Source organism: Triplophysa dalaica, chromosome 14 (genome assembly GCF_015846415.1).
Source record: "Triplophysa dalaica isolate WHDGS20190420 chromosome 14, ASM1584641v1, whole genome shotgun sequence".
Taxonomy (NCBI): domain Eukaryota; kingdom Metazoa; phylum Chordata; class Actinopteri; order Cypriniformes; family Nemacheilidae; genus Triplophysa; species Triplophysa dalaica.
In genome coordinates this window covers 6,712,491-6,735,945 of record NC_079555.1, presented here as the reverse complement: position 1 = coordinate 6,735,945, position 23,455 = coordinate 6,712,491, and the positions used below count along the sequence as shown (strand labels likewise).

The 23,455-nt window shown below is 37.2% G+C and overlaps 2 protein-coding genes across 3 annotated transcripts; both read left to right on the top strand.

The window, feature by feature from the left end:
* The first annotated feature begins 6 nt into the window (after nt 1-6).
* On the top strand, nt 7-5,584 carry wee1 (WEE1 G2 checkpoint kinase). Its single transcript, XM_056765834.1, has 10 exons — nt 7-1,634; nt 2,125-2,330; nt 2,671-2,737; nt 2,861-3,033; nt 3,134-3,402; nt 3,515-3,607; nt 3,706-3,791; nt 3,875-4,045; nt 4,162-4,307; nt 4,533-5,584. The coding sequence occupies exons 1-10, from the start codon at nt 1,164-1,166 to the stop codon at nt 4,687-4,689; spliced, it is 1,839 nt and encodes a 612-aa protein (XP_056621812.1). The 5' UTR covers nt 7-1,163; the 3' UTR covers nt 4,690-5,584.
* A 167-nt stretch (nt 5,585-5,751) lies between these two features.
* swap70b (switching B cell complex subunit SWAP70b) lies at nt 5,752-22,580 on the top strand. 2 transcript variants are annotated; one of them, XM_056766092.1, is made up of 12 exons: nt 5,752-5,909; nt 6,518-6,658; nt 10,415-10,588; nt 13,256-13,483; nt 14,171-14,317; nt 14,409-14,517; nt 15,351-15,532; nt 18,768-18,875; nt 19,306-19,472; nt 21,022-21,220; nt 21,346-21,442; nt 21,592-22,580. In XM_056766092.1, exons 1-12 carry the CDS (start codon nt 5,814-5,816, stop codon nt 21,708-21,710), a joined length of 1,767 nt encoding a protein of 588 aa, XP_056622070.1. In that variant the 5' UTR covers nt 5,752-5,813; the 3' UTR covers nt 21,711-22,580. The 2 variants fall into 2 exon arrangements, with proteins under 2 accessions (XP_056622070.1, XP_056622071.1); XM_056766093.1 differs by lacking the exons at nt 5,752-5,909; nt 6,518-6,658 and adding an exon at nt 10,133-10,217.
* The last annotated feature ends 875 nt before the right edge of the window (nt 22,581-23,455 follow it).

The window sequence follows — 23,455 nt, the reverse complement described above, 5'->3', positions numbered from 1 at the left end:
GTGATTATAGTTACAGTCGGTAGGAAAAATAAGACATCACTGTTGTTTTCAACTAATTTAACATTTACAGTTTTACGATGTATTTGAGTAAATACAATTAATATTGTGATGCAAATATCATTAGTGAAACTAACGGGCTTGTTTAAGTAATAGGTATTGGTAACTGATTAACGTTACCTGTCATCCATTTCTATTGGAGAAGACTATAAACAAAACCATGTGGCTCATTTACACCACCAACCCACGCTTTTCGTCAAAACAGCCATTACATGTTAAATCTCATCAGATTTACTTAATTTAACGTGTAACTCCGTCACCAAAAACGAATAACAATGTGCCATTCCGACGCCCATTTCAGTAATCCGGCCTGTGATCAACTCAAAGGATGATACGATGGGATTACATAGATGAAAGAAAGAAATTCGCGCCAAATTGAAGTCACAGTCAGTCACCAGTTTTGGAGGAGGAGCTTGTGACGTAACACACAGTGGACCGCCTTTCTTTTAAACTTTGAAATTCTGCGCTCATTGGTACGAGACACGTCACATGACCAACGGTCGCGGGAAGACTTAGACCACGCTTGTTGGTGGGAGGAGTAGCTCGTCATTCAAACTACTTTTGTAAACATTATTGTCTTGAACGACACTATTTTATGTGCTTTGACATGTTTTGAGAGGTTTATCCTTCGCGTCGGAGTGATACATGACAGTTTAAACAACTGTAAAGCTTGTTTTTTTGTTTATTTCTGAGATACTAGAGGGGAGTTTTTGGAGCAGCCATTTTCTTCATCGATACTTACAACGTCGCCGTGGAAGCTGTTTCACGTCTAACTTCGTTATCAGCGTCTGTAGTTTTAGAGTCTGCAAAAGTTTAAACTTAACTTGTGCGGACTTGTCAGGGATATCAGACACCAGGTTTACATTTATAGAGGAGATTTTGCTTCGGTAACAATTATCAGGACGTTTCCCACTTGGAATAATTGGAAATCCCTTGATTTTCTGGACCGTTCATCAGCGCTCTGTTTGAACTGCACGATCGATATTAGATATGTTTATCTAAAATACAGTATCTGACTGATCTGCCAGCCTTTTGGGCTGATTTTTCGTTGTTACACAACTTTGTGTACATTTTATCCTACTTTTACGGAACTTTTTGCTGGCAAGATGAGTTTCAGCGTACGGAGGCAAGGCAAGTCTCCCAATCTTAAACCCGTTCGACAAAAGCTACAGTTTACCGCTAGCGATGGCGAAGAGGACAGCATTGAAGACGCGAACAACAGCACCGGAGCCGAATCGGGCTTTACGGAGCTAGATTCTCCCGTCTCCGTGCGGCGCAGCAGCGTAGAAAAGAGACCGGAGGACCTGGGCAGCAGCCCTCTTAGCCGAACCGGAGAAGACGACGAGTTATGGGACGAAGAGGGATTCGGCTCACCATCTCGCTTAAAACCAACTTTTTTCATGAGAGGCTCCCCATCGCCTCGTAAAGGGCCCCAGTCCTACGACAGTTCACCCGAGAGAGGATATATTCACGATGACATGGACGGATCGAGCTCCCCCGTCCCGGATTGTCCTGATACACCACCCCACAAAACTTTCCGAAAACTCCGGCTGTTTGATACCCCTCATACCCCAAAGGTTTGTAGTAATTCTGATAACTTTAGCACAATCGACCATAAAGTTATTTCTCATTTGTACTTGTGCATACACAGATATGGCAAACATGTTATAATGGAGAGCACGTTTTTAGGTTTAAAATATAATAAACGTTATACTTTTCCTAACTGTTTTCTTTACCACGTAGTCGTCAGATATTTGAAAGTAAATAATGAAAATCTTAAAAGGCAGCCTCGCCTCTCTCACAGGTTGATGACTTCACCTCGTGACCCACATATATTGAACTTACTGTAACAGGTTGCGTAACAACACCGATGAATCAGTCTATTGACATAAGCAACTCTATTAAAACGCATGTAATGTAAAAATGTGTCATCTGTTTTTAATGTTTTTACTGAAATTCGAGTTTATTAAAACCGCCCTTGGTCCTTGCGATAAGAATTACAATTATCATATTCTGTTTTGTTTTTCACGTTATCTGATCGTATGCATGATCTCCCCAAATATACAGAGCTTATTGTCCAAAGCCAGGACGATGGCATCCACAAACCGGAGAGTCGCCCTGTTCAAGAATGTGGATTCCACCAGTAAAGCCTGTCTGGACAGTAGACGAAACCAGACACCTCAAGTAAACATCAACCCCTTCACCCCGGACTCCATCCTCATGCAGTCATCAACACTACAAAGAAACAACAGGAAACGATCACACTGGAATGAGTATGTTTGTGCATTATAGATATTTAGTTCACCAAATGTCAAATCATTTTTTCCTGTTTTAATAACAAGTTAACATCATAAAAAACGTCCTGTCTGCTTAAATAAGAGCTTAATAACATTGAAACGTAAGACCTAGGTACGACAGGTATGGTACAGATTGCAGGACTATTCGTTAAATACGTTTACTTAATCTGCACCTAGACATAAAGTTGGCGATGAACCAAAAACCTCGTGTTACCACACTCTGTACGCCATGTGCTTCGTCAGACCTCTTTACTGCCCCCTAGTGCTTATTATTCGGTTTGCATCCTCTCTAATAAGCGTCTTTGCCTTTTTTTAGTTCTTGTGGTGAGGACATGGAAGCAAGTGATGCAGAGATTGAGGACGAGCTCATTCCGCCATCAAAGGTAACGTTTAATACATTTATAGTTTTTAGTTAAACTATTTATTTTAATATGTAGAATTTTAGTAAGAAATATAAAAAGTAATATTTTATTCTCTAATAAAACATATCTGATAATTCCCAACAGAGGATCACGATGATGGAGAATAACATGATGTCCAGATATGCGTCCGAGTTCCATGAGCTGGAGAAGATTGGCTCTGGAGAGTTTGGGTCTGTTTTCAAATGTGTCAAGAGGTTGGACGGCTGTATTTACGCAATCAAACGTTCCAAAAAGCCGCTGGCAGGCTCTGTGGATGAGTAAGTGAAACTTGGACCTTTTATGTATCTTGTGTATTTTGATGTCACTAACTAAATGAGAGTTCTGACTAACCTTTACTTATGAATTGTCCCCTGACAGGCAGAATGCACTTCGTGAGGTATACGCACACGCAGTTCTTGGACAGCACCCCCACGTCGTGAGGTATTATTCTGCTTGGGCAGAAGATGACCACATGCTGATTCAGAATGAGTACTGTAATGGTGGAACCCTGTCTGACGTCATCGCCGAGAACAATAGACGCATGCACTTCCTGTCCGAGCTTGAGCTGAAGGATCTGCTGCTTCAAGTCTCTCGTGGACTTAAGTACATTCACTCAACAGCACTTGTTCACATGGATATCAAGCCAAGTACGTATTTACTTGTTACAGCCTTTTAAAATGTAAATTAATTTAGTATTAATTAGTATTAATCAACTCTTCCTGTAAAGGTTGTTTTAAATGGTTTGGCAATTTCTTTCAGGCAATATATTCATTTCACGCAAACCTGCTGCCAGTTTAGAGGAACTTGAAGATGAAGAAGATGGACCCACCACAAGTGTGGTGTACAAAATAGGTAAAATATGGAATCTGTATACTCTGCCTTTATTATGCAGGTTATCATTAAAGGGACAAGGTTTTAAATATTCCTTTTTTTGTTTGTTTGTTTTTTAGGTGACCTAGGTCATGTTACGAGAGTTACCAATCCCCAAGTTGAAGAAGGTGACAGTAGATACCTGGCAAATGAAGTGCTTCAGGAGGTAAACACCATTTTATTTTTCTCATTCCGAGTAGATGATGGTGTTTTTGTGCTATTTGCTAATTTGACTGCTCCTTCTCACAGGACTACAGTAACCTGAAAAAAGCAGATATATTTGCTCTAGCCCTGACAGTGATCAGTGCCTCTGGATCAGAGCCCCTTCCCTCTAATGGGGAAAAGTGGCACAAAATCCGACAAGGTATCCTGCCCCATATCCCACAAGTACTCTCTCAAGAATTTCTAAGCTTGTTAAAGGTAAGTTCCTAAGTCTTTATTGCTCTGTTAACAAAATAATTTGTAAAGTGAATTTTATAAAATGATTTATTTTAGTTCTTGCTTGAATTGATGATTAAATTGTATCTTCCTTACAGCTTATGATCCATCCTGATCCAACTCGACGACCCTCAACCTCTGACCTTGTGAGGCATCCTGTTCTGCTGACTGCTTCCAGAATGTGTGCCGACCAGCTGCGTGTTGAGCTAAACGCTGAGAGGTTCAAGAATGCACTTCTGCAAAAGTAAGTGGTTTTATGTAATGTTGTGGACAAAGCACTTGATCTAAGCCAAGGATGTTTACAGCACTCAAAAATATTTGCTATTAAATACAGTATATGTGTTCATGTCGGCTGTTATTTTTTTGTAATTGCTTAAAAAAATCCAAATGCTATCCTTAAAAACAATTGCTTAGGAACTGATAAGTTATTTTGTGCGTGTCTTGAATTAATCAATCTTTTTTTTTTTAGGGAGCTAAAGAAAGCTCAGATGGCAAAGGTTGCAGCAGAGGAGAGGGTTCTGACTACAGACAGAGTTCTTACACGTTCTACAGTGCAATCCAGCTCCAGGACGTCTCGGCTCATCGGAAAAAAGATGAACCGCTCCCTTAGCCTCACCATTTACTAAATGAACTCAGATATGCATGCCTGACCAGAAAGGATAACCAAGTTTGTCCTGTGACTTATAGTGCTTATACTGTTGGTACAAGTACCATGGGGTGAACTGAAGATTGCATTAGTTTGTATTGGCAATAAATTTGCCTCCGTGTACATAATGCAGATTTGCCTTACCAATTAGGTTTGCCCTTTCAAAATGTAGAGACATTTGCCTTATGATTGACGCATTTTGAACATAGTTCCAACTTCCTAATCTATGCTTTAGTTTCCGTTGGAAAGGGTCAACATGGTCTCCCTGCACTTGCTTCTGAAGATGCAGGCTTTACCAAATGGGAGGTATGTGTCCCAGATGCAGCCCTGATATGTGAATGTACCAGATCAAAGATTTGTGCACCTTACTGCCTGTGAAATGCCTGTTGGTCTGTGGATGTTGGGGCCTGAGTTAGATTGCCATTAAAATGAGCACTTTGGAGGCAATGTCAAGCTTGCCACAGGAAGCCTGCTGCTATTAATGTTCGTCTGTATCCAGTTAGGGTTGGAAGATTTTTGCCTTTTTTAAATGCCCAAAATCATTTTCTTCCGTCTAAACAAGCTATATTTTATGTCACTTTCTAATTACAGCCTCTCTTTTCTTGCTTCTTATCACCTTGACAGTTATTTAATTTCACTATGTTACAAATGCATGTGAACTGGAAGATGGTTTCTATGTACATGTCATATCTCCAACCCTCTTTGTAGCATTAAACAATCCTTATCCTCTTCATTTGATGTCTTTAGTTAATAATGTATAAATTTGACTTGTTACTTCTCGATTAGCAAAGGTACTGTCAGATTCTGGTCCCGTTAATCCACGAAACCTTCATTTTGTCTGTAAATATGTTCTTTTAATAAACTTTTCACCTTAATTTGACACGTCTCATTCATTACAGGAAACTTGTGCTTGCAACTTTGTATGATGTCATACTTTCCTGGGTAGTCCTTCAGTAGGGTGTCACGAAGCACCCGCTCGTCGCTAAGTGGTGCTCGAAGAGCGCACTGTAGGTCTGAGGTCACGTGACCGTTCTATTGTAAAACTTCATGAGAAAATAGTGCACATCAAGCGCGTCGACAGTCGGCAATCCGCTAGCTGTAAATATGGGACTCAGAGACGAACTCCTTAAGGCAATTTGGCATGCTTTTACAGCATTGGATGTGGATAAAAGTGGGAAAGTGTCTAAGTCACAGTTAAAGGTTTGTTCTTGCTGTTAAATTAACGTTTTCTTATAAATGTGCGCACGGGGATGAGCGAGTCGTTTCAATAAATCAGGACTGAATTTGGTTGTAATGTTAAGACGAGGAAATTACAAGTCTCATCCCTTAAGTGACCTTACTTTTTTGAGTTGTGTGTTACGGGCGAGTTATTTGTTATGTAACTGCAACCTGCAAAATATTTACTCTCTTTGTTTTAAGCTTTCTTAGTAGGCTATTAAATGATTTCCCGAAGGGTTCAAAAGGTTCCCTAACGTTGACTTTGTTAAAGACCTCTCTATACATTAATCCAGTGGAGATATTTATCCATTGTGTGCCAAGGTTTCTTCCTACAAAATTGATAATTAATGACAAAGAACAGGTGAGAAAAACTTTCATTCAAATATATTTTTGACGCACTTTTTATAATTTGCGTTGCGTCAAAGCACCAAAACAAAACCAAGAAAGCAACTTGAGTTAAACACACACGACAGATAAGATGGGAACGTCTAGATGTTATCTTTAGAACATACATCTAAAATGACTTTCGCCATAACGTGCAAGCTTTGATTTAATACTGTCCTTCACTATCTTCTTTTGGTATATTTTAGGTACTTTCCCATAACCTCTGCACAGTGATGAAGATCCCTCATGATCCTGTAGCACTAGAGGAACACTTTAGAGATGATGATGAAGGTCCGGTTTCCAATCAGGGATACATGCCCTACCTGAACAGATTCATTCTGGATAAGGTGAGCATCTTTGTCCAAACATGGCTTTCATATGGCACAGGGTTGTGGGTCAGCGCTGTGTTAACAATGATATTGGGAGAAATTCAGATTTCCTACAGGTAGACCTTTATTTGGTCTTTGTATGATGCTGTGTTTATCAATTCCATACTTCTTCATAAAGTCTACACACCATTGTTTGAGACTGTGGTTTTATATTGTGAGAAAGCCATTCATTTGAAATGCCGAACGTTGTTTTTAGCAGTTCATTCTTTAAATATTTAAAGGTCATTGCAGTCATTATTTTGTATTTGAACTGAAGCATTTATCTAAGATTCGTGTAAGATAAAGGTACGAAAAGCGTAAGCATGTGAATTCGCGAGTGTTCCGTTTTTAAAGACAAGCGATGTTGAAAGCAAAGAAGAATGCTTTCTTTGTGATTTCTCATTTTCTTGTGCAAAAGGAAATCGAGGAGGGAAGAAACGGGTTTCGTAATGTACCACAAACCACTGCAACTATTGGTGGTGTTTTGGAAAAATATATAAATTGTAGCTTGAATTGCTGGCATTTTTACTCTGTGATACTTAACATTACTAAAATGGAAAGACATATTCTATTCTATACCTTTAGCCTACTTAACATGTGCCTGAGCATTGCCTAATACTTTTTAAAAAAAGATTTACATTACTACCCACTACATCACATTTTGTACGTTTGTATGGTTGTGTGACTGACCGAACATGCAGTCCACATTTGTATGGTTGTGTGAGTGACCGAACATGCACTCCACCCTGCGAAGAGACCCGCCTTTCCCCTTTCCCTACACTCGATTCTGACTCCCAGCCAAGTTTTTTAACTTCTGGTCAGCAGGAGAAAACAAGTTCCAGTGGTTTACTTGGGTACGTCAGTATGGGTGTGGAAAAACTATGCACACACCCATATTTAACGAGTATTGTCGGAGGCAGTCTGGAAACAACAGACTTTATTGCACTGTCCTGACAAAACTCAATTAATAAATTGTCTTTATTGTGTGCTTGTGCTTGTGAATTAGCAAGTCACATCCAGCCACTCTGTGTCTCATAAATTTGAGCTTCTAAGAATGAATGAATGAAAGACAGATTATATGGTGTGATTCTGGGGTGTACATTATGCGCCTAAATCTTGCTCACCCTCTCAGTTATTTTGATTCCAGGAATGCATTGTTCTAAAGTATGTAAAATGAGGAACAAAGCACAACACCAAAAATAGAGTGACAGTATCAAAACTGGCTTGTGCTGTGTGACCCACTTCTTCCAAACATGTGTTGTGGTTATGCTCTACACTGATGTTGCAGACTGTTTAGCAGCTTCAGTTTATTCGTGTTCGAATAACATATAGGCCTAGTAATCATAGGGTAATCTTAAAGGAACAGTTCACTCGAAAATGAAATTCTCTATTCATTTACTCACCCTCATTTTGTTTTTAATCTGTGTACATTTCTTTGTTCTAATACACAGAGAAAGATGTTCGGACAAATGCTAATAACCAAACAGTTCTTGGCCACCATTGACTACCATAATAGGAAAAATGGCTTTATACATTTCTTTTAAGAGAAGATATTTTGAAGAATGTGGGTAAGCAAACTATTCTGGTTCACTTTTGACTACTAATGGAATTTCTTCTACCATGGTAGTCAGTGGTGGCTAAGTACTGTTTGGTACTAACAAGCATTCTTCCAAATACCTTTCTCTGTATTTATTGATTTGGAACAACAACATGTATGCCCCTTTATAAAAATGTCTGGATTTACCCTCATAATTAGTTTTTGCTGCAATGCTATGGTATATCTTTATATTATATGTATTATATATATATATATATATATTGAATACTTGATTTTGATTGGTCACAATCTGACTACTAAACTGCATAAGATGATTGACTATTGTCGGAGGCAACTATTCTCCTACATAGCTGTGCTATAAACACATCTCTCGTATCACTCTGTGGTCTACTTTTCTTACACAATAAAATAATTTAAACTCAAAAACATTATCTGACCATTTTTTAATGGTTGTTTAATAAGTGGAATATTGTGAAATTAGCCAAACCTTTATACATAATAAAATATATTTTACCATGTAAACAAATTCTTTATTGAAGGCATATTTACATAGCAGAGATCAAGCTATACTTGCTTAGAATTCTGTGTAATACTGCATAATATCCATTATAGATTATGCTGTTTTGACCGAACTCAACCCATAATGTCAAATGCAAAACTGATGCAGCATTTGTTGTATGTAAATAAAATGCAGAACTAAAAAAGTTTAAAACTTTGTTGTCATGATAGATAATATGTTATAATTCAATTTCACACATAAACAGGGCTCAGGGTCCGAGGGAATGGCACCCCCCTTGTTTAAAAAAAAAAAGCCTCCCCTCTCTATATCCACCTACCATCCTACTTATAATTAAATTTTAATAACTTTAATAAAAGTTTTATAATGCAAATCGTCTGTAAATCTTCAAATGTTTGACCACACCATCCCCCTTATAATGTTTTTACAATTCGACCACTATGCATAAGTGATTTTCACTCAACTTGATTTATTCAATTTTCATAACTTTATATTTGAAACATTTATCTGATATGTATGCAAATGTGTAAATACATCTTAATGCAGCCTGTGAATTTGGAATATAAAACATAATACACAATATCACACAAACAACTGATTGCAGTATAAACAAGCAGTCAGAATCAACACAGTCTAGCTAGCTCTTGCCAAATCTTTCCTACCCTATAACACAAGCCTTTAGCGTCCTCGCAGTCACAGGAACTATAAAGCAGTTATTCAGAGGCGTTATAAAGTCTATTTATGAATGTGACGGAGCCCGAGCACCATTGAACACAAATGAACAGCTTCATCTGGTGTAGAACAGAGGCTCTACTGGTCACTCAGGTCTCCACAAGGCCCCTATTGTGAGTCTCCAGGAGAAAGCCTGGGCACGATGAGAGGGCATGAGTGAGAGATACTATCTGCCACACATACTTGTGAAACTGCCGTTTCAAAACAAACATGCTTACACCACTGTGGTCGAGACTCTTTTACATGCTTGCGTCGCTGAATTACAGTTGCATGGGAGTTGTCATTTTGTTTCAAACATTCAGACAGAGGGCTGTGCTGCTCAGTTTCTTGTGGTTTGGTTTTAATGAGTTTGTAACGTGTGAATCTTAATAGCGTTCGATAATTTGCTAACAACCGCATTTATTATATAAGGTCAATGTGTTCATATAAAGCAATTACTGCAATAAATGGCAGAGAACAAATAGAGTTTTGTTTAGGGAGTGATTTGCCTTTGTACGTATTTGGATCTTCCTTTGTTTACGGCAGACCGACAAACCTTCAGTGCTTTATCATTTAAAATGTTCCTTATAAATAGCTAACTGAAATGTGCTTACTTAGTCATCGTATTTAACCAGGATTGGTTAATGTTTTACAGATTAGGTTTGCCTTCAGCTTTGCAGTTTCCCATCAGAATGTTTAGTACTAGTCCGATGAGCAATGGATGCTAAATTGTGCCCAGAATGCTCCTAAAGGTATCCATGGGAACTCTAGTTGAGTACTGCGGGAAAAATGCCTTATTTGTAGTTTTGTGTGTGCCTTGAATAGGTTTCGGCCTTTTCTGCTCTTGTAAACAACATTTGGAATGCTGTGTTCTGTAATCCAGATTCTGTTGTTTCAGTGATCTTTCTTCTAGTATTATTTATTGATGACGGTGACATTTTTCTTGCAGGTGCAGGACAATTTTGACCGAATGGACTTTAACAAGATGTGCTGGACTCTCTGTGCCAGAAAAAACCTCAACAGAAACCACCTGCTTATCTCAGATGATGATGCATTCAAGATCTGGTGCATTTTTAACTTCCTCTCTGAAGAAAAATATCCTTTGGTCATGGTCACGGAAGAGGTGGGAAGAATTTTGTCTCCAGCTCATGCATACATTTGTGAAAAGCTAGGTCAGGATTTTTGTTTGTGTGTTTTAGTGCTGTCAATCGATTACATTTTTTTTTTTTGATTATCACACATTTTTCTGTGATAAATGTTAATGTTTTAAAATATAATTTGCAATCTAATAATTTCACATTTAATCTTCAAATGATTAAAACATCTAAAAATTTTCTTTAACAGCTCCATTTTATGAATGAAAGCCAACATTCTGATATTAGTACTGTGTCACTGATGTCTCTATTATATTGATCACTTTTAGTTTATTTTAACATTAATTAAAGCCATTCGAAAGTAAAACTGAGAGCTATCATGTCTAACGAGTAGTAAATATACACAAATTGAATAGATGTTCTCAAAAACAAATAGTCTTTAATGCTAAATTGTAAATTAAATACAGAAGAATTCTCATTAAAGCTACAAAACACATTGAATTTCTTTTGGTATTTTATAAACATTAGTGACAGGATTCACAGCAGCAGGTTTAAGAATGCAGCCCATTTAAGAGCTGCCGATCTACGCAGATTCGACGTCTTTCCAATCTTAACAACTCTTTGCATTCATTTAAGATTTTATTTAATACGTTGAAGTCTGTGCTTACGAAGATGCTAAACAAAACGGGCTTTCTGCCATAGTCTTATTTGGTTTTATTCATTTAAGCACGAAAGAGAACTTAATACTGTTGCCCTGTCTGACAGAGATTTACAGACGAAGCCTTTAGCCTGTGACTGTGTACACCAGAAAACGCGTTTTGCTGCGTCCAACAGCTAGAAGCTGAACAAAAACAAACTGTTTAAAAACGTGCATATGTGGATTAAAAGCCTGTACATAAATAAGAGCGTGATTATATAATGTAATTTAGACAAAGGATGACACAACAAACGGATGCTGCGTTACGTGAAATATTTCAAATGCCTTAATCTGAAAAAAATGATTGCATGGGTTAACGCGTTAACGTTAACAGCTCTAGTTCTAGTGTCTTTTATTGCTCTGAGGGATTGTAAAACAAGATTTGACTTGTAACACAATATTTTCAAATAAATTATAAGATGTTCACTTAAAGGGACAGTATAACCAAATAATGAATATGTCATCATTTACTCACCTCGAGTGGTTTTTCTAAATCTTTAAACATTTCTTTGTTTGATGAACACAGAGAAAGATTGGAAGAGTCCTTGTACGCTGTTCACTGTATAGCCTATATGCATGAAAGGGTCAAGGCTGTAGCATGTTACACTATGCTAATTCTGAAGCTTCTTGCACAAACTAAGACACCTAGCAGCTAGTTGGACATTTCTGAAAGTTACAGTGAGCAGTTCAGTCACGTATGTTTTTTGGATAGCGTTTGTAGCTCCAGAGATACTGGAAGTCAGATTTTGTTGATTCATTATAGAAATTGACAAAATTGTTATTGAACCAATAGATATACATTATTCACAGCTTTCCTGTAGCTCATTGGTATGAGCATTGCGTTAACATCGCAAGGTTGTGGGTTCGATCCCAGGTGATTGCATATGCCTAAATATAAATGTATAGGATAATGCAATGTAAGTCGCTTAAAGCATCAATGTAAAGCGTCTGCCAAATGCATAAATGTAAATATTTAAAGGTACAGTTTGTAAAAATCGCCGCTAGAGGGCGCACGATCAAAACAACAATCATGTAGCATGATGACGCTGTGTAGAAGCGTGGAATAAGGGGATATGTTGTCTTCAACTCCACCGCTGATGGTACCTCTGATACATCAATTAGACGGGAACGAGAAATCATGTTAGCGGAAGAGGTAAAGTTATAAAGTTTTATAAATGTTGCGTTTGATGAAACCATTTTATTTCATTATAATGAATTAGACCGGAGTAATGTAAGGTTTAAAACTAAAATGTTAGTCATGGATGTTACAGTTATTGTCCAATTCAATGGTGGGATAACACAGCGCTGTTTTAAGTGTTCAAATCAATCATAGTAAAAGTTATTTTGAACGTACCCACATCATTTGCAATAATGCTATACCGACCAACGGTACAAACTACTTCCGCATCTGTCTACGACAGTGTCACGCTGTTGCTACGTCAGTAAAAGCGGTAACAAAGGGTGAAGCGGATATGACGCCATTGACGGGCGACTAAACTGCCTCGGTTCACCGTTTAGAATGGCGGTTTTCTCAGGATTTAATAGCAGTTAAAAACATTTGAGAGATTGTAAGTACTCAGCTGAAAAACATTGGCCTAGTGGTTTTTGGATATTTTACTGGAAAATTCTTACAAACTGTACCTTTAACATACAACAATATTTTTCTGTATAATAAAAGGCAATAACCTTCCTCAAATGTTTTTGATGTTTCATTTCCTATTTCTAATTTCCTTTGACATGGTAAATAATAAATATTTTTCTTTTTTTGAAACTTCTATTTAACACCCAAAGGCCTGTCATTATTTTTGGTTCTGTACGTGATCGGTATCTTAAAGGGAAGTTCCCAGATTGCTCTGTGTTGATAAAACTAGGATCTGCTTTTAAACTGTGGTATTCTTTTATGGTATTCTCATGAACAACATGTTTTTTCCCCCCTCTTTACAACACGTGCTTATGACATATGAGTGTGACATATTAATGTTAATGTCCTCTCCTTTAGATAGAATACTTTCTTCGTAAGCTTACAGAAGCAATGGGTGGCAGCTGGATTGAGGAAAAGTTTGAAGAATATAAGATGCAGCTGATCACCAGACAGCAGTGTCTGAGCGTGTGGGAAATGATCGAACTGGTGGGAAAGGGTCACTTTAGTAAAGGCATGGACCGCCAGACCCTCTCCATGGGCATCACTGAAGTTTTCCAGGAACTTATTCTGGATATGCTCAAACAGGTAAAAGTAGTAAGACTCTGAAATAATAATACTGTGTACTGTGTTTATACTCGTCCTTGAATGAATGATAAAAATCAAGTGTGACATAAGTAGTGTCTCAGTGTTGCCAAACCTGTTACGATATCAGTCTTCATGCTCAGCCACGGTATGTTCAAACCTGGAATGTTAATATCGTATTAACAATGGATTCAGTTTGGCTTTTATATGCAATATAACCTTGGAATTCAATGACGTACAGATGTGTCACCAGTGATATAACCTACTCTTCCATGTATCTGTGGATTTTTGGGATCCGACAGCAGAATAAGTAAAACACACTGGCATTGCTGTGGTTTTCTGCTTTGACTGTGAATGAGAGAAAGAGAGATTGGTGCCAAGGCCAGCTGTGTAAACAAAGACAGGAACAGATATACAGATTAACTAGTCGTAGGAAACCAATACATGGATAGGATGCAATACTCTCATGTTGTGAAATGTGCATTTAACCCAAACAGGCTCATGCAGCTTACTCCTTTAAAACAAAAAAAAACTTGAGTCAGCATGGAGTATCCAAAGATTTTAAACTGCTTGTGTATGTCTGACACAGAATGACTCATAGATCATTTGAGAACTGCTTCTGTTTGCTGGGGCCATCAGCGGTGCTTTCTGAATGTATGAGTCAACATGTGTTCCTGTCACCTGTTACAGGGCTACATGATGAAGAAGGGTCACAAAAGGAAGAACTGGACAGAACGATGGTTCCTCTTGAAGCCCAACCGAATTTCATATTATGCTAGCGAAGATCTTACAGAGAAAAAGGGCGATATTCTGCTAGATGGAAACTGTTGTGTAGAGGTAAGATCATTATTGGTTTCATTAGTAGTATCATTATTAAAAGTCTTGTTACATGTTTTCTTTTCTGATGACCTCACACATTCTTCTGCAGTCTTTACCAGATAAGGAAGGGAAAAAGTGCCTTTTCTACGTCAAGTGCTTGGACAAAAGCTTTGAGATCAGCGCCTCAGATAAGAAGAAAAAACAGGAGTGGATTCAAGGTGGGTTGTGACTAATTCACATTATTCATTCTGATGCAGTTTCTAACTGCCAAAAAACACAACCATAGGAATACACTTGAATGAATGTTGGTTGTCGTGAGCTTTCAGACCTTTAGACCTAAAGGTTTATGATATAATGCTTCAGTATATATTGTTTTAATGTGAATTTCTTACAAAAAAGTTTAAATAATACCACAAAAAGGTTGAAAAGATTTTTTAATAAATAAGTTGTACTGGATAGAGAAGGAAAAGAAGCTAAAAAATATAAAAATATAAGTTAAAGGAATAGTTCACACAGAAATGAAAATTCTGTTATAATTTACTCACTCTCTTCCAAACCTGTATACATTTATTTGTTTGGTTGAACACAGAGAAATATATTTGGATCAATGCCTGTAACCAAACAGTTCTTGGACCCCATTGAGTACCATAGAAATAAAAATTAAAACGGTTGACAAAAGTGAGCCATAATTGTTTACTTTCATACATTCTTCAAAATATCTTCTTTTGTATTTAACAGAATAAAAAATAATAAAGTGTTTTTTTCTACTATGGTAGTCAATGGGATCCAAGAACTGTTTGGTTACAAGCATCCTTCCAAAAATCTTTCTCTGTGTTCAACAGGACTAAGAAATGTATACAAACTTGCAACAACTCGAAGGTGAGTAAATTATTTTTAAATAGGTTAAATCCTTTCATAATTGACTTTTACTCTAAAACTGTGACAATACATAATGAGTAGATGTGTCCAAATGTTTAACTGCTACTAATTTTTGTTATGTTATTAACCCAAACCTATTTTTATAGAAGTTTATCATTTTTATCCCATTCAGCTATTCAGACATGTATCACGCTGCTGAGGGTCAGCCGTCCAGCTCCACACCACGAGTCACGGCTGAAACGGAGAGAGATGCGGGAGAAGCAACAGGTCGAGCAGGAAGAGCTTGAACTGAGAATGAGAGAGCTGCAGACAGCCAATGAGAACAAACAGAGAGAGCTGGAGGCCTTGAGAAAGGTCTGTGATGTTCCACTCCCACTGTGTTTCACACTCAGATAAACAAATGTCTTTATCTGTCCTTTTATTTACTGAAAGAATCCAGTTCTATCACTTATATGTCTTAATATACAGTGCCCTCCACTATTATTGGCACCCTTAGAAAAAAAACGAGCAAAGATGGCTGTAATTTTTTTTTGCATGGTTTCCCCTTGTGATCTTTTATTCAATAATCTACAATACTCCAACATTTCATTTAAGTAAAACAATTTGAAGTGGGGAATTTTTTTCTTTTTATAAAAAATGTTTTTCTATAATACAACGTGGTCACAATTATTGGCACCCTTGTATTCAGAACTTTGAATTCGAAGTCTTTTCTTTTATGTCTGACGAGGTTTGATAATATATGGTAAATCATCTGAGTCTCTTCCTTCATACAGAATCTCTTAAAATCCTTCAAAATTGGTGCTCTCCTATCTTAAGTTTATCCCACTCATTTTCTATAGTGTTCAGATCTGGGAACTGGGATGGCCGGATCTTGATTTTGCATTCATCTAACCACGAACCATTATAATATTTCTAGTCAGGTTTGAATTTTTTATTTGTTGGTATTTGATACAAAACATGATGCCATGTATCTGAACAAGACGTCCAGGAACTCTGGTATTTTATGGCATTTAACTGTGGACATGGGGTATTTTTTCATCTCGGTGTTCACCAAACCTATCTCGTTTAATTGTTTCCAGAAAAACTCATATGGCCATAGAACCCAGTCTTGTTTGAAGTTCCAGTATGCCAGATTAATATGGTGGAGTTTGTTTTTGCATGAGAGCAGAAGATTTGTTTTTTGAACACTGTCCCAAACACCTTGTGGTGATGGAGGTCCAGATTTTCAACATCTCCAGTCCATTTAAACTTCTTGATCATTGCCCTGAAGTTGGAAATTCGAAGTTTTTTTTTTTTTACTATTTCCTTAAAACCATTTTGAGTCACTCAACAGAACTATATTGCACATCATAACCATATTCTTTGTTTTATCCACTGTGATAAATTATTAAGGGGGTTGGGCTTTGTGTAACTAATATTTATTCTCCTGTGCAACAAGAAGTCATTACTGGACAACATCATGTTTCTAGTCACCTTGATGTGCTAAGAAAATGTAAATATCAATGGGAATAGACTTGGGAGATATTTTGCTCCCGAAGAATTTCTAAGGATGCCAAAAATTGTGACCAGCGTCTATAAGAGTTTTTTTTTCATAATGTTATATTCCCCCAACTTCAAATTGTTCTAATTTTATGAAATGTTGGAATATTGTCGATTTTTTTTAAATAAAAAAAGATTGAAAGGGGAAACAATTAAGATTTATTTTTAGAGCCTTCTTTGATCATATTTAGCAAGGGTGGCAATAATAGTGGCGGGCATTGTATTATTCATTTATCAGGTATGTAATGAAATGTGTTTAACCAACATCAAACTTCAAAAGCTACAAACATGCACAGAGATTAACATAAGTGAAACCAGAACCGGTTGCCACACACCATTCATGAATAAGTTTCTCCAGGAATCCATGGAGGTTCCTTGTAAGGTCTATGATACATTAATTTAGGTTTCACTGAAACTACCAGCTTTGCTTCCAAGTACCACCCTCCCCCCTTTATTCATGACCTTTGAAGAAAGTGGCTTTATTCAAATGGCCAGTACAGAATGTTGAAATCAGATTAGCTGAAGTGTGTTGTTCACACCCTGGAATGGGTAAAGAGGTATTGCAGGTTCTGATGTAGGGGGTTGGGTGTTTTGAGGACTGTTGGCATCTTGTGTAACCCCTCTTAACCTCTCTTTCTCACATTTCTCGTTATCCTGATAATCTTTTCCGGTTGACTGTTTCAATATTGTTAAATTAGGGTTTAGTCAGATTTAAGATGACTGAGTTTTATGATCAGTCAGTGGATTTCAATCTGTAAAATAAGCATTACTGTTTCAGATGTAACACAATGGCTTACCTAACAAATAATAAATGTTGAGCAAGTGGAATTTTAAGAAAGACTTCTTTAACAGAGGAAATACATTCTCTAGTGTATTTCTGTAGTATTTAAAGGAATAGTTTAACTTCAAAATGAAAATTCTGTGATCATTTACCTACCCTGTTGTCATTTTAAACCTCTATGATTTTCATTCTTCTCCAGAATGAAAAAGAAGATATTTAGAAAAATGTTGTTAACCAAAAAACGTTAGTGACTTATTGACACCAAGGTATGGACACAAAACCAGTGCAAGTCAATGGGGACTTACGGTTTTCTGTTACCAACATTTTTCAAAATATCTTTTGTGTTTTAAGTTATAAAAGAAAGTCATACAGGTTTGAAACAAAAAGAGGCCTGAAAATAATGATCGATTTTTCATTATATGCCATATTAAACGCCAAACCCTGTCATCTGGTAATCAGTAAATAACCCACATGCACACACAACAACATTCTGTTAAACAAACCGAATAACCAATCCGATACAGTACAGACAGCGCTAACTGAGAATAATAATTTGATTTATAGTGTTCACAAGTTCCCATTGTCTAAAGCGATAGTGTCTGAACTGTTGTCTGAATGGAGAACAGTCCTCCATTGATGTTTCAGTGCCTCTCCCCCCAGTCCTCTAATACAGAGTGGGACAATAGGTGCCTGGAGAGCGAGCTAGTGAGGGTCATTCTAAACCTCGAGGAGTCCATGCTGAAACAATACCTACCCTGTCACTCAGCTTAGCCACCTGGGATCTCACACTGACCTGCAATGTTGGCCTTGCAATTTACAGGGGCCGTCATCTGACCACAAGCAAATAGAAGTTATTAAGGGGTGAGAATGTTGTCAGCTGTGTTAATAGAGAATATGGTTCGTTTATGCTTCACTTAAAGAGCAATAGGAGTATAAATTCACATTTGTATTGTGACAGTTTACAACAGGACTGTTTCTTATTGTGGTATCAAAAACAAGAGAAGGAAGACAAGCTGTGACTTTTTTGCAAACAGTGTGATGGATGAGTCTGTGGTTTATTTGCGTTGAGTGTGAGAAGAGGCCCTGATTGGCTGGATGCCTCCGATGCTTGTGGGTTTGACACAGTTTACTGATCCCATTCCATATTGACCACTTGAATCATGGTGGCACTAGTGTGCAAAAGTCACATGACGCCTTCTTTGAAAAACATAACACTGTTTAACTTTAATTATTAATTTAATGTTTTCAAATCCACTTTGTGTTGGACAGAAACTGGAGGAGGCTGCAGCCAACGCCACAGAAGAAGAGCGCAGACGTCTGCAGACCCAGAACGAGCTGCAGGATCTATACAGTGTAGAAATGGAGAAAGAGAAAATGGTACTTGTTTGCTTTAGATTAGGGCTGGGTGGATATTTTAGCTGTTGGGTTACATGGCCATCTAGATGACTTCTAAATCTACATAATGGTAACGGTACAGGAAGTACGCTTCAAAACAAGTTCCGCTTTCTTCTGTACTACGCATAACGGGACGCATTCGGTAACAGTTATGTGCAGAAAATAGTTCTCACACAAAGTTTTTGCCACATTCCCATTCACAAGTCGACATGTTTGTACACACAGAGTTATTAATGTTTAGTGAGTGTGTAGTGACACCATCTCAACAATATAATTCATTTTTTTGTGATCAGTTTCTTTTGCTGCTTATCCATTTTTTTCATGTCAATTGTGCTATAGTTTGTGGTTGCATGGTTTGAATTGAATTCTAGGGCCCAGTCACTTTCCTTTAATTTGTGTGATCGTGTTACAGGTTCGCCAGCAAATGGAAGAACAGGTGGCGCAAAAGTCAAGCGAGTTAGAGCAATACCTACAACGTGTGCGTGAACTAGAAACCATGTACAACAGCCTAGAAGAAGCCCTTGAAGAGGAAAGACAAGCCAGACAGGATGAGGAAACCGTCAGAAAACTTCAAGCCAGGTACACTAACACATATTCATTTATATTGTACTTTACGTGCAGTATGTAACTTTTTTGCGGTAATATTTCCTATAACCATTAGGCCAGTGTCACATATTTTGTTCAGTTGAGTACTGGCAATATCTCAATAGTACTAAATTAATTTCATGAATTACCTGTATGAATGAATGACCTATGAATTATGCATCTACATTGAAATAAAATAAGGTATCAAAAGCAAAATTTATAGAAAAGTTGTCACTTTAAATCATCCATTAACTTGATTTCTCATTCACATCTGATTGATTAATAGTGTTGGAGTTGAAGAGGACAGTTCCCATCATTCCATGCTCCTTCATGCATTGTTGTTTTGAACATTTCTGCTGTGACTTTGCGCCCTCTAGCTGCGAATTTTACAAACTGCGCCTTTAAGACTGCAATCTGTAACTTAAGCCCTTTCTATCAAGATCACAAACCGAAAGGGAGACTAATAATAATACTGATTCAAAAAAACGAATTCACAACATATGGAGATACAAGGTTTCAGAAGGACAGCAGCGATATTAATCTTTGAAGTTAAATGATGTCAAACGGACATTACCTTTGAAATTAGACTTCACAGCTCAATTTTAAAACATAAGATCACCATTGTGAATCAACACTGATTTTTTATGTACATCAATGCACAAAAACTTATTTTCAAACAGAACAAAAACATGCACCTGGGAGGCTGGAATAGAGATTCACAGAGTTATCAGGGATATAGCACAAAGTGCAAAAAACATTGTCTGTAATACAGTGGCCACATCCATTTTATACAGATTACATAAAATGTCTTTCTCTTCCAACCATGATGCAGAATGATTGACATCTATGAACTTAGTTGTGTTCTGATCCGCTCAGAAGTGGGAAATTAACAAATCACGTGACGGGCATGAGGAAACCTTCAGAATAGATTATGTCATGTTACACCTAGAATCAAGACATTCCACATATTGCTATCTGTTTCCTTTTCATGTGGGAAGTGTTAGTAATGTCACAAACACACAGGGATGTCAGATATTTAGTTGAAGTCTGCAGTTCCTGTTCCCTGTCTCACACCACATAAACCCAGCTCTCTTCCTGTGTTTGTGCTGACCTATCGCCAACTCATCGCTTTACCCAAAAATCGTTACCCAAAAAGGCAATGACACACTGATTGGGACTGATAACCAGTGTGGAATTCCTTCAGGTCATTTATTTCCCATGTGGCTTACAGTTTGGCACCTTTTAAAGTATAAAATGCTGACTTAATACACTCAGTTTTAGGTTAAATGTTGGTTTATACACCATAAAAATGTTCTAACTTAAAAGTTACTTAACATGTTCTCATTTTTTATTTGCACTTTACTTCATAGCAGCGTTATCTCAACATCCCATAAACAGAAATACCTATGACATTACAGAATTGAGCCAGCCAACATCATTTCCACTCCCTCACACAGCATTATTTTTCTCTCTTTACCTTGTTTAATGCAAGGTACGAAAAAAGGAAAAAAGAAAGTGACAAATGTTCATCTGTGTGCTGCAGGCTGTTGGAAGAGGAGGTAACTAAGCGTGCAGAGCTGGAGCAGATACACCTGTATCAACAGCAGACCCTTTCTCAGACACAAGCGGAGAAGCAGGAGCTGGAACGAGAAAGGTTGGCAAAAGAAAGCGCGCTGCAGGCCGCCATGGAGCAGTTGCAGCAGCTTGAATCAGACAGACATGGTGCACTGGAGCAATATGAGGTAAGAGACGGATACAAGCTGCAGGATAGTGTTTAATGAGTCTGTGTAGACTGCCACCCAGTGAGAGAATTGTGTAATGCAGCCACATTTTTGTGGTAAACTCCTTTCTTTGTTTACCTCAACAGGAGGTGATAAAGAAACTTGAAGATGCAGCCAATAATACAAAGACCTGGAAGGACAAGTTGACCCAACATGAAGGGCTCATACGACTCATTCAGCCAGGTGACCATATGTGGTCTTTTCAATCCTTTTTTTCGATCATTGTCGTTTCATGCTTTCCTGAAGAATTTCTACACCATAAAACAACATCCATTCTTAAAATAATCTTTTAGACTGATATTAATTTGGTGTTTTTGTACGTGCGTCTTTAGGCCCTAAATTCCCACAGAAAATCACAAATTGGGGACCTGCGTCATTCACAGAGGCAGAATTGAGTCTGAGAGAGAAAGACTGGCAGGAAAAGAAAAGCCGGTCTGCTCCCACCCAATAGTGCGCATCAAGTGTCCTTTTAATACATTGTTTCAGTATATAGAATCACTAGTGTAATGTGTACACAGCATTTGCGAGGTTAGTCTTTAAACACACTAAAAACAAAACTGTAGGTAGGCCTACATGACTTTACATAGGGTGAGGTGAAGTCTGGCCTGATCAAAAGATATCGCATCTCATATCATTCCAATCTGTACTGTAACATTCCAGTGTCATTGTGCCAAGGAGTGATTGTATACATGTGAGATTTTTGTATGATGTTTTACATTGTGTGAATGTGTTTGTTTAGGTGCATTTTCGCCTAAGTAATGGCAGATGTTTTTGTACCCATAGTTCATGAAATTTTAAAGATGATTTAAACTTTACTTATGTCAAACATACAAAATACGGTTAATAAATAACCAAGTATTACAATTAAAACATATTTTACACCTGTAATCCACGGATCAGCCATTGATTTAAATTAACATTTTCAACAGTTTTAAAGAGTATCAAAACATTTCACATCCTTTTTTTAAAAGTTGAATACACTGCACAAAATGGACTAACGAAACACATTTATATATATATATATAATTTATATAATTTTTGACTTTATACAGTACATTGACATTTTTTAATTGTTTTATCGGTTGTTACCTAACTGTAAAATTAAGTTTCTTATTCAGAGAGACACAATTGCAGTATTAACTAATACTAGTGATGTAAATGAAGTTATAAAAAAATTGTGTTTTAACAAAATGTGTATCTGTCTGTTCCTGACCATTTTCAGTCATGAACAACATTGAACCAAATTTCTGTTTTTTTTACTAATGCCCAGATTTAAGGCTGCATTGTGTATGATTCAATAAAAAGTCATTATTTTAATTCATTCATTTTGTTAATTAATTCAAACTTCTCTCCTTCCTGTAGCATAAACCTATCACTGTCAAGTCATTTTATTCAGCAGAAAGGTGCCAACCAATGGCTTTATTAGTAACTGGCCACTAGGGGTCTCCAAAACACCAAACAAATCATTGGTTCGACAGCGTTTAGGTATTCTTTTTCATGTTTGTTAAGTCTGGAAATCCCTTGTTTATTTGCAGCAAATCAACAGACAATGCAGAAGAAACACAATAACAGGTCCATGACAGATTAAAATATTCCCATATGTTTACATTTCTTATTAGACCTATTATTATGAATTTGAACTATAGATTTGTTAGCTTATGACTAATAATTGTCTTATTAAATACCTTGAAGCCTAAAGACCATGCAAATGATGCACAAAGCTTTTTAATTGAATGTTTAAAGACATTGTAAGCCAATCTCTAAAGATGTGAAAGACAACACATGTTATGAGGTTTTGTGGTTTCTGAAAGTCAATGTGTGGTGCAGAACTGTACTTTGATACAATTCTTTGAACTGGAGTGTGCATAAATGTGTTCCTGATCAAGCGTGACATGAGGCTATTAAAAGGTTGACCACCTCTCAGTCCTCTGAGGATATGATAATTGGATTCCTGATACACTCACAGTTTCCATAAACTATTTCTGTCTATAAATGATTGAAAATTGCTCGTAGACTAAATAGCAAACACGCAAATTTAGTTCTGAACTGGTGGAGTAAAGCAACAGTTTTATTTCTCAATGGGGAAGGAATTTTTCAATTAACATGATTTGCTCTGTAACTCGTGGAGAGTATATAGGCTATAATAATATAATAATGAAATATATAAAGATTTATACTGTGATTGATTATAGCTGT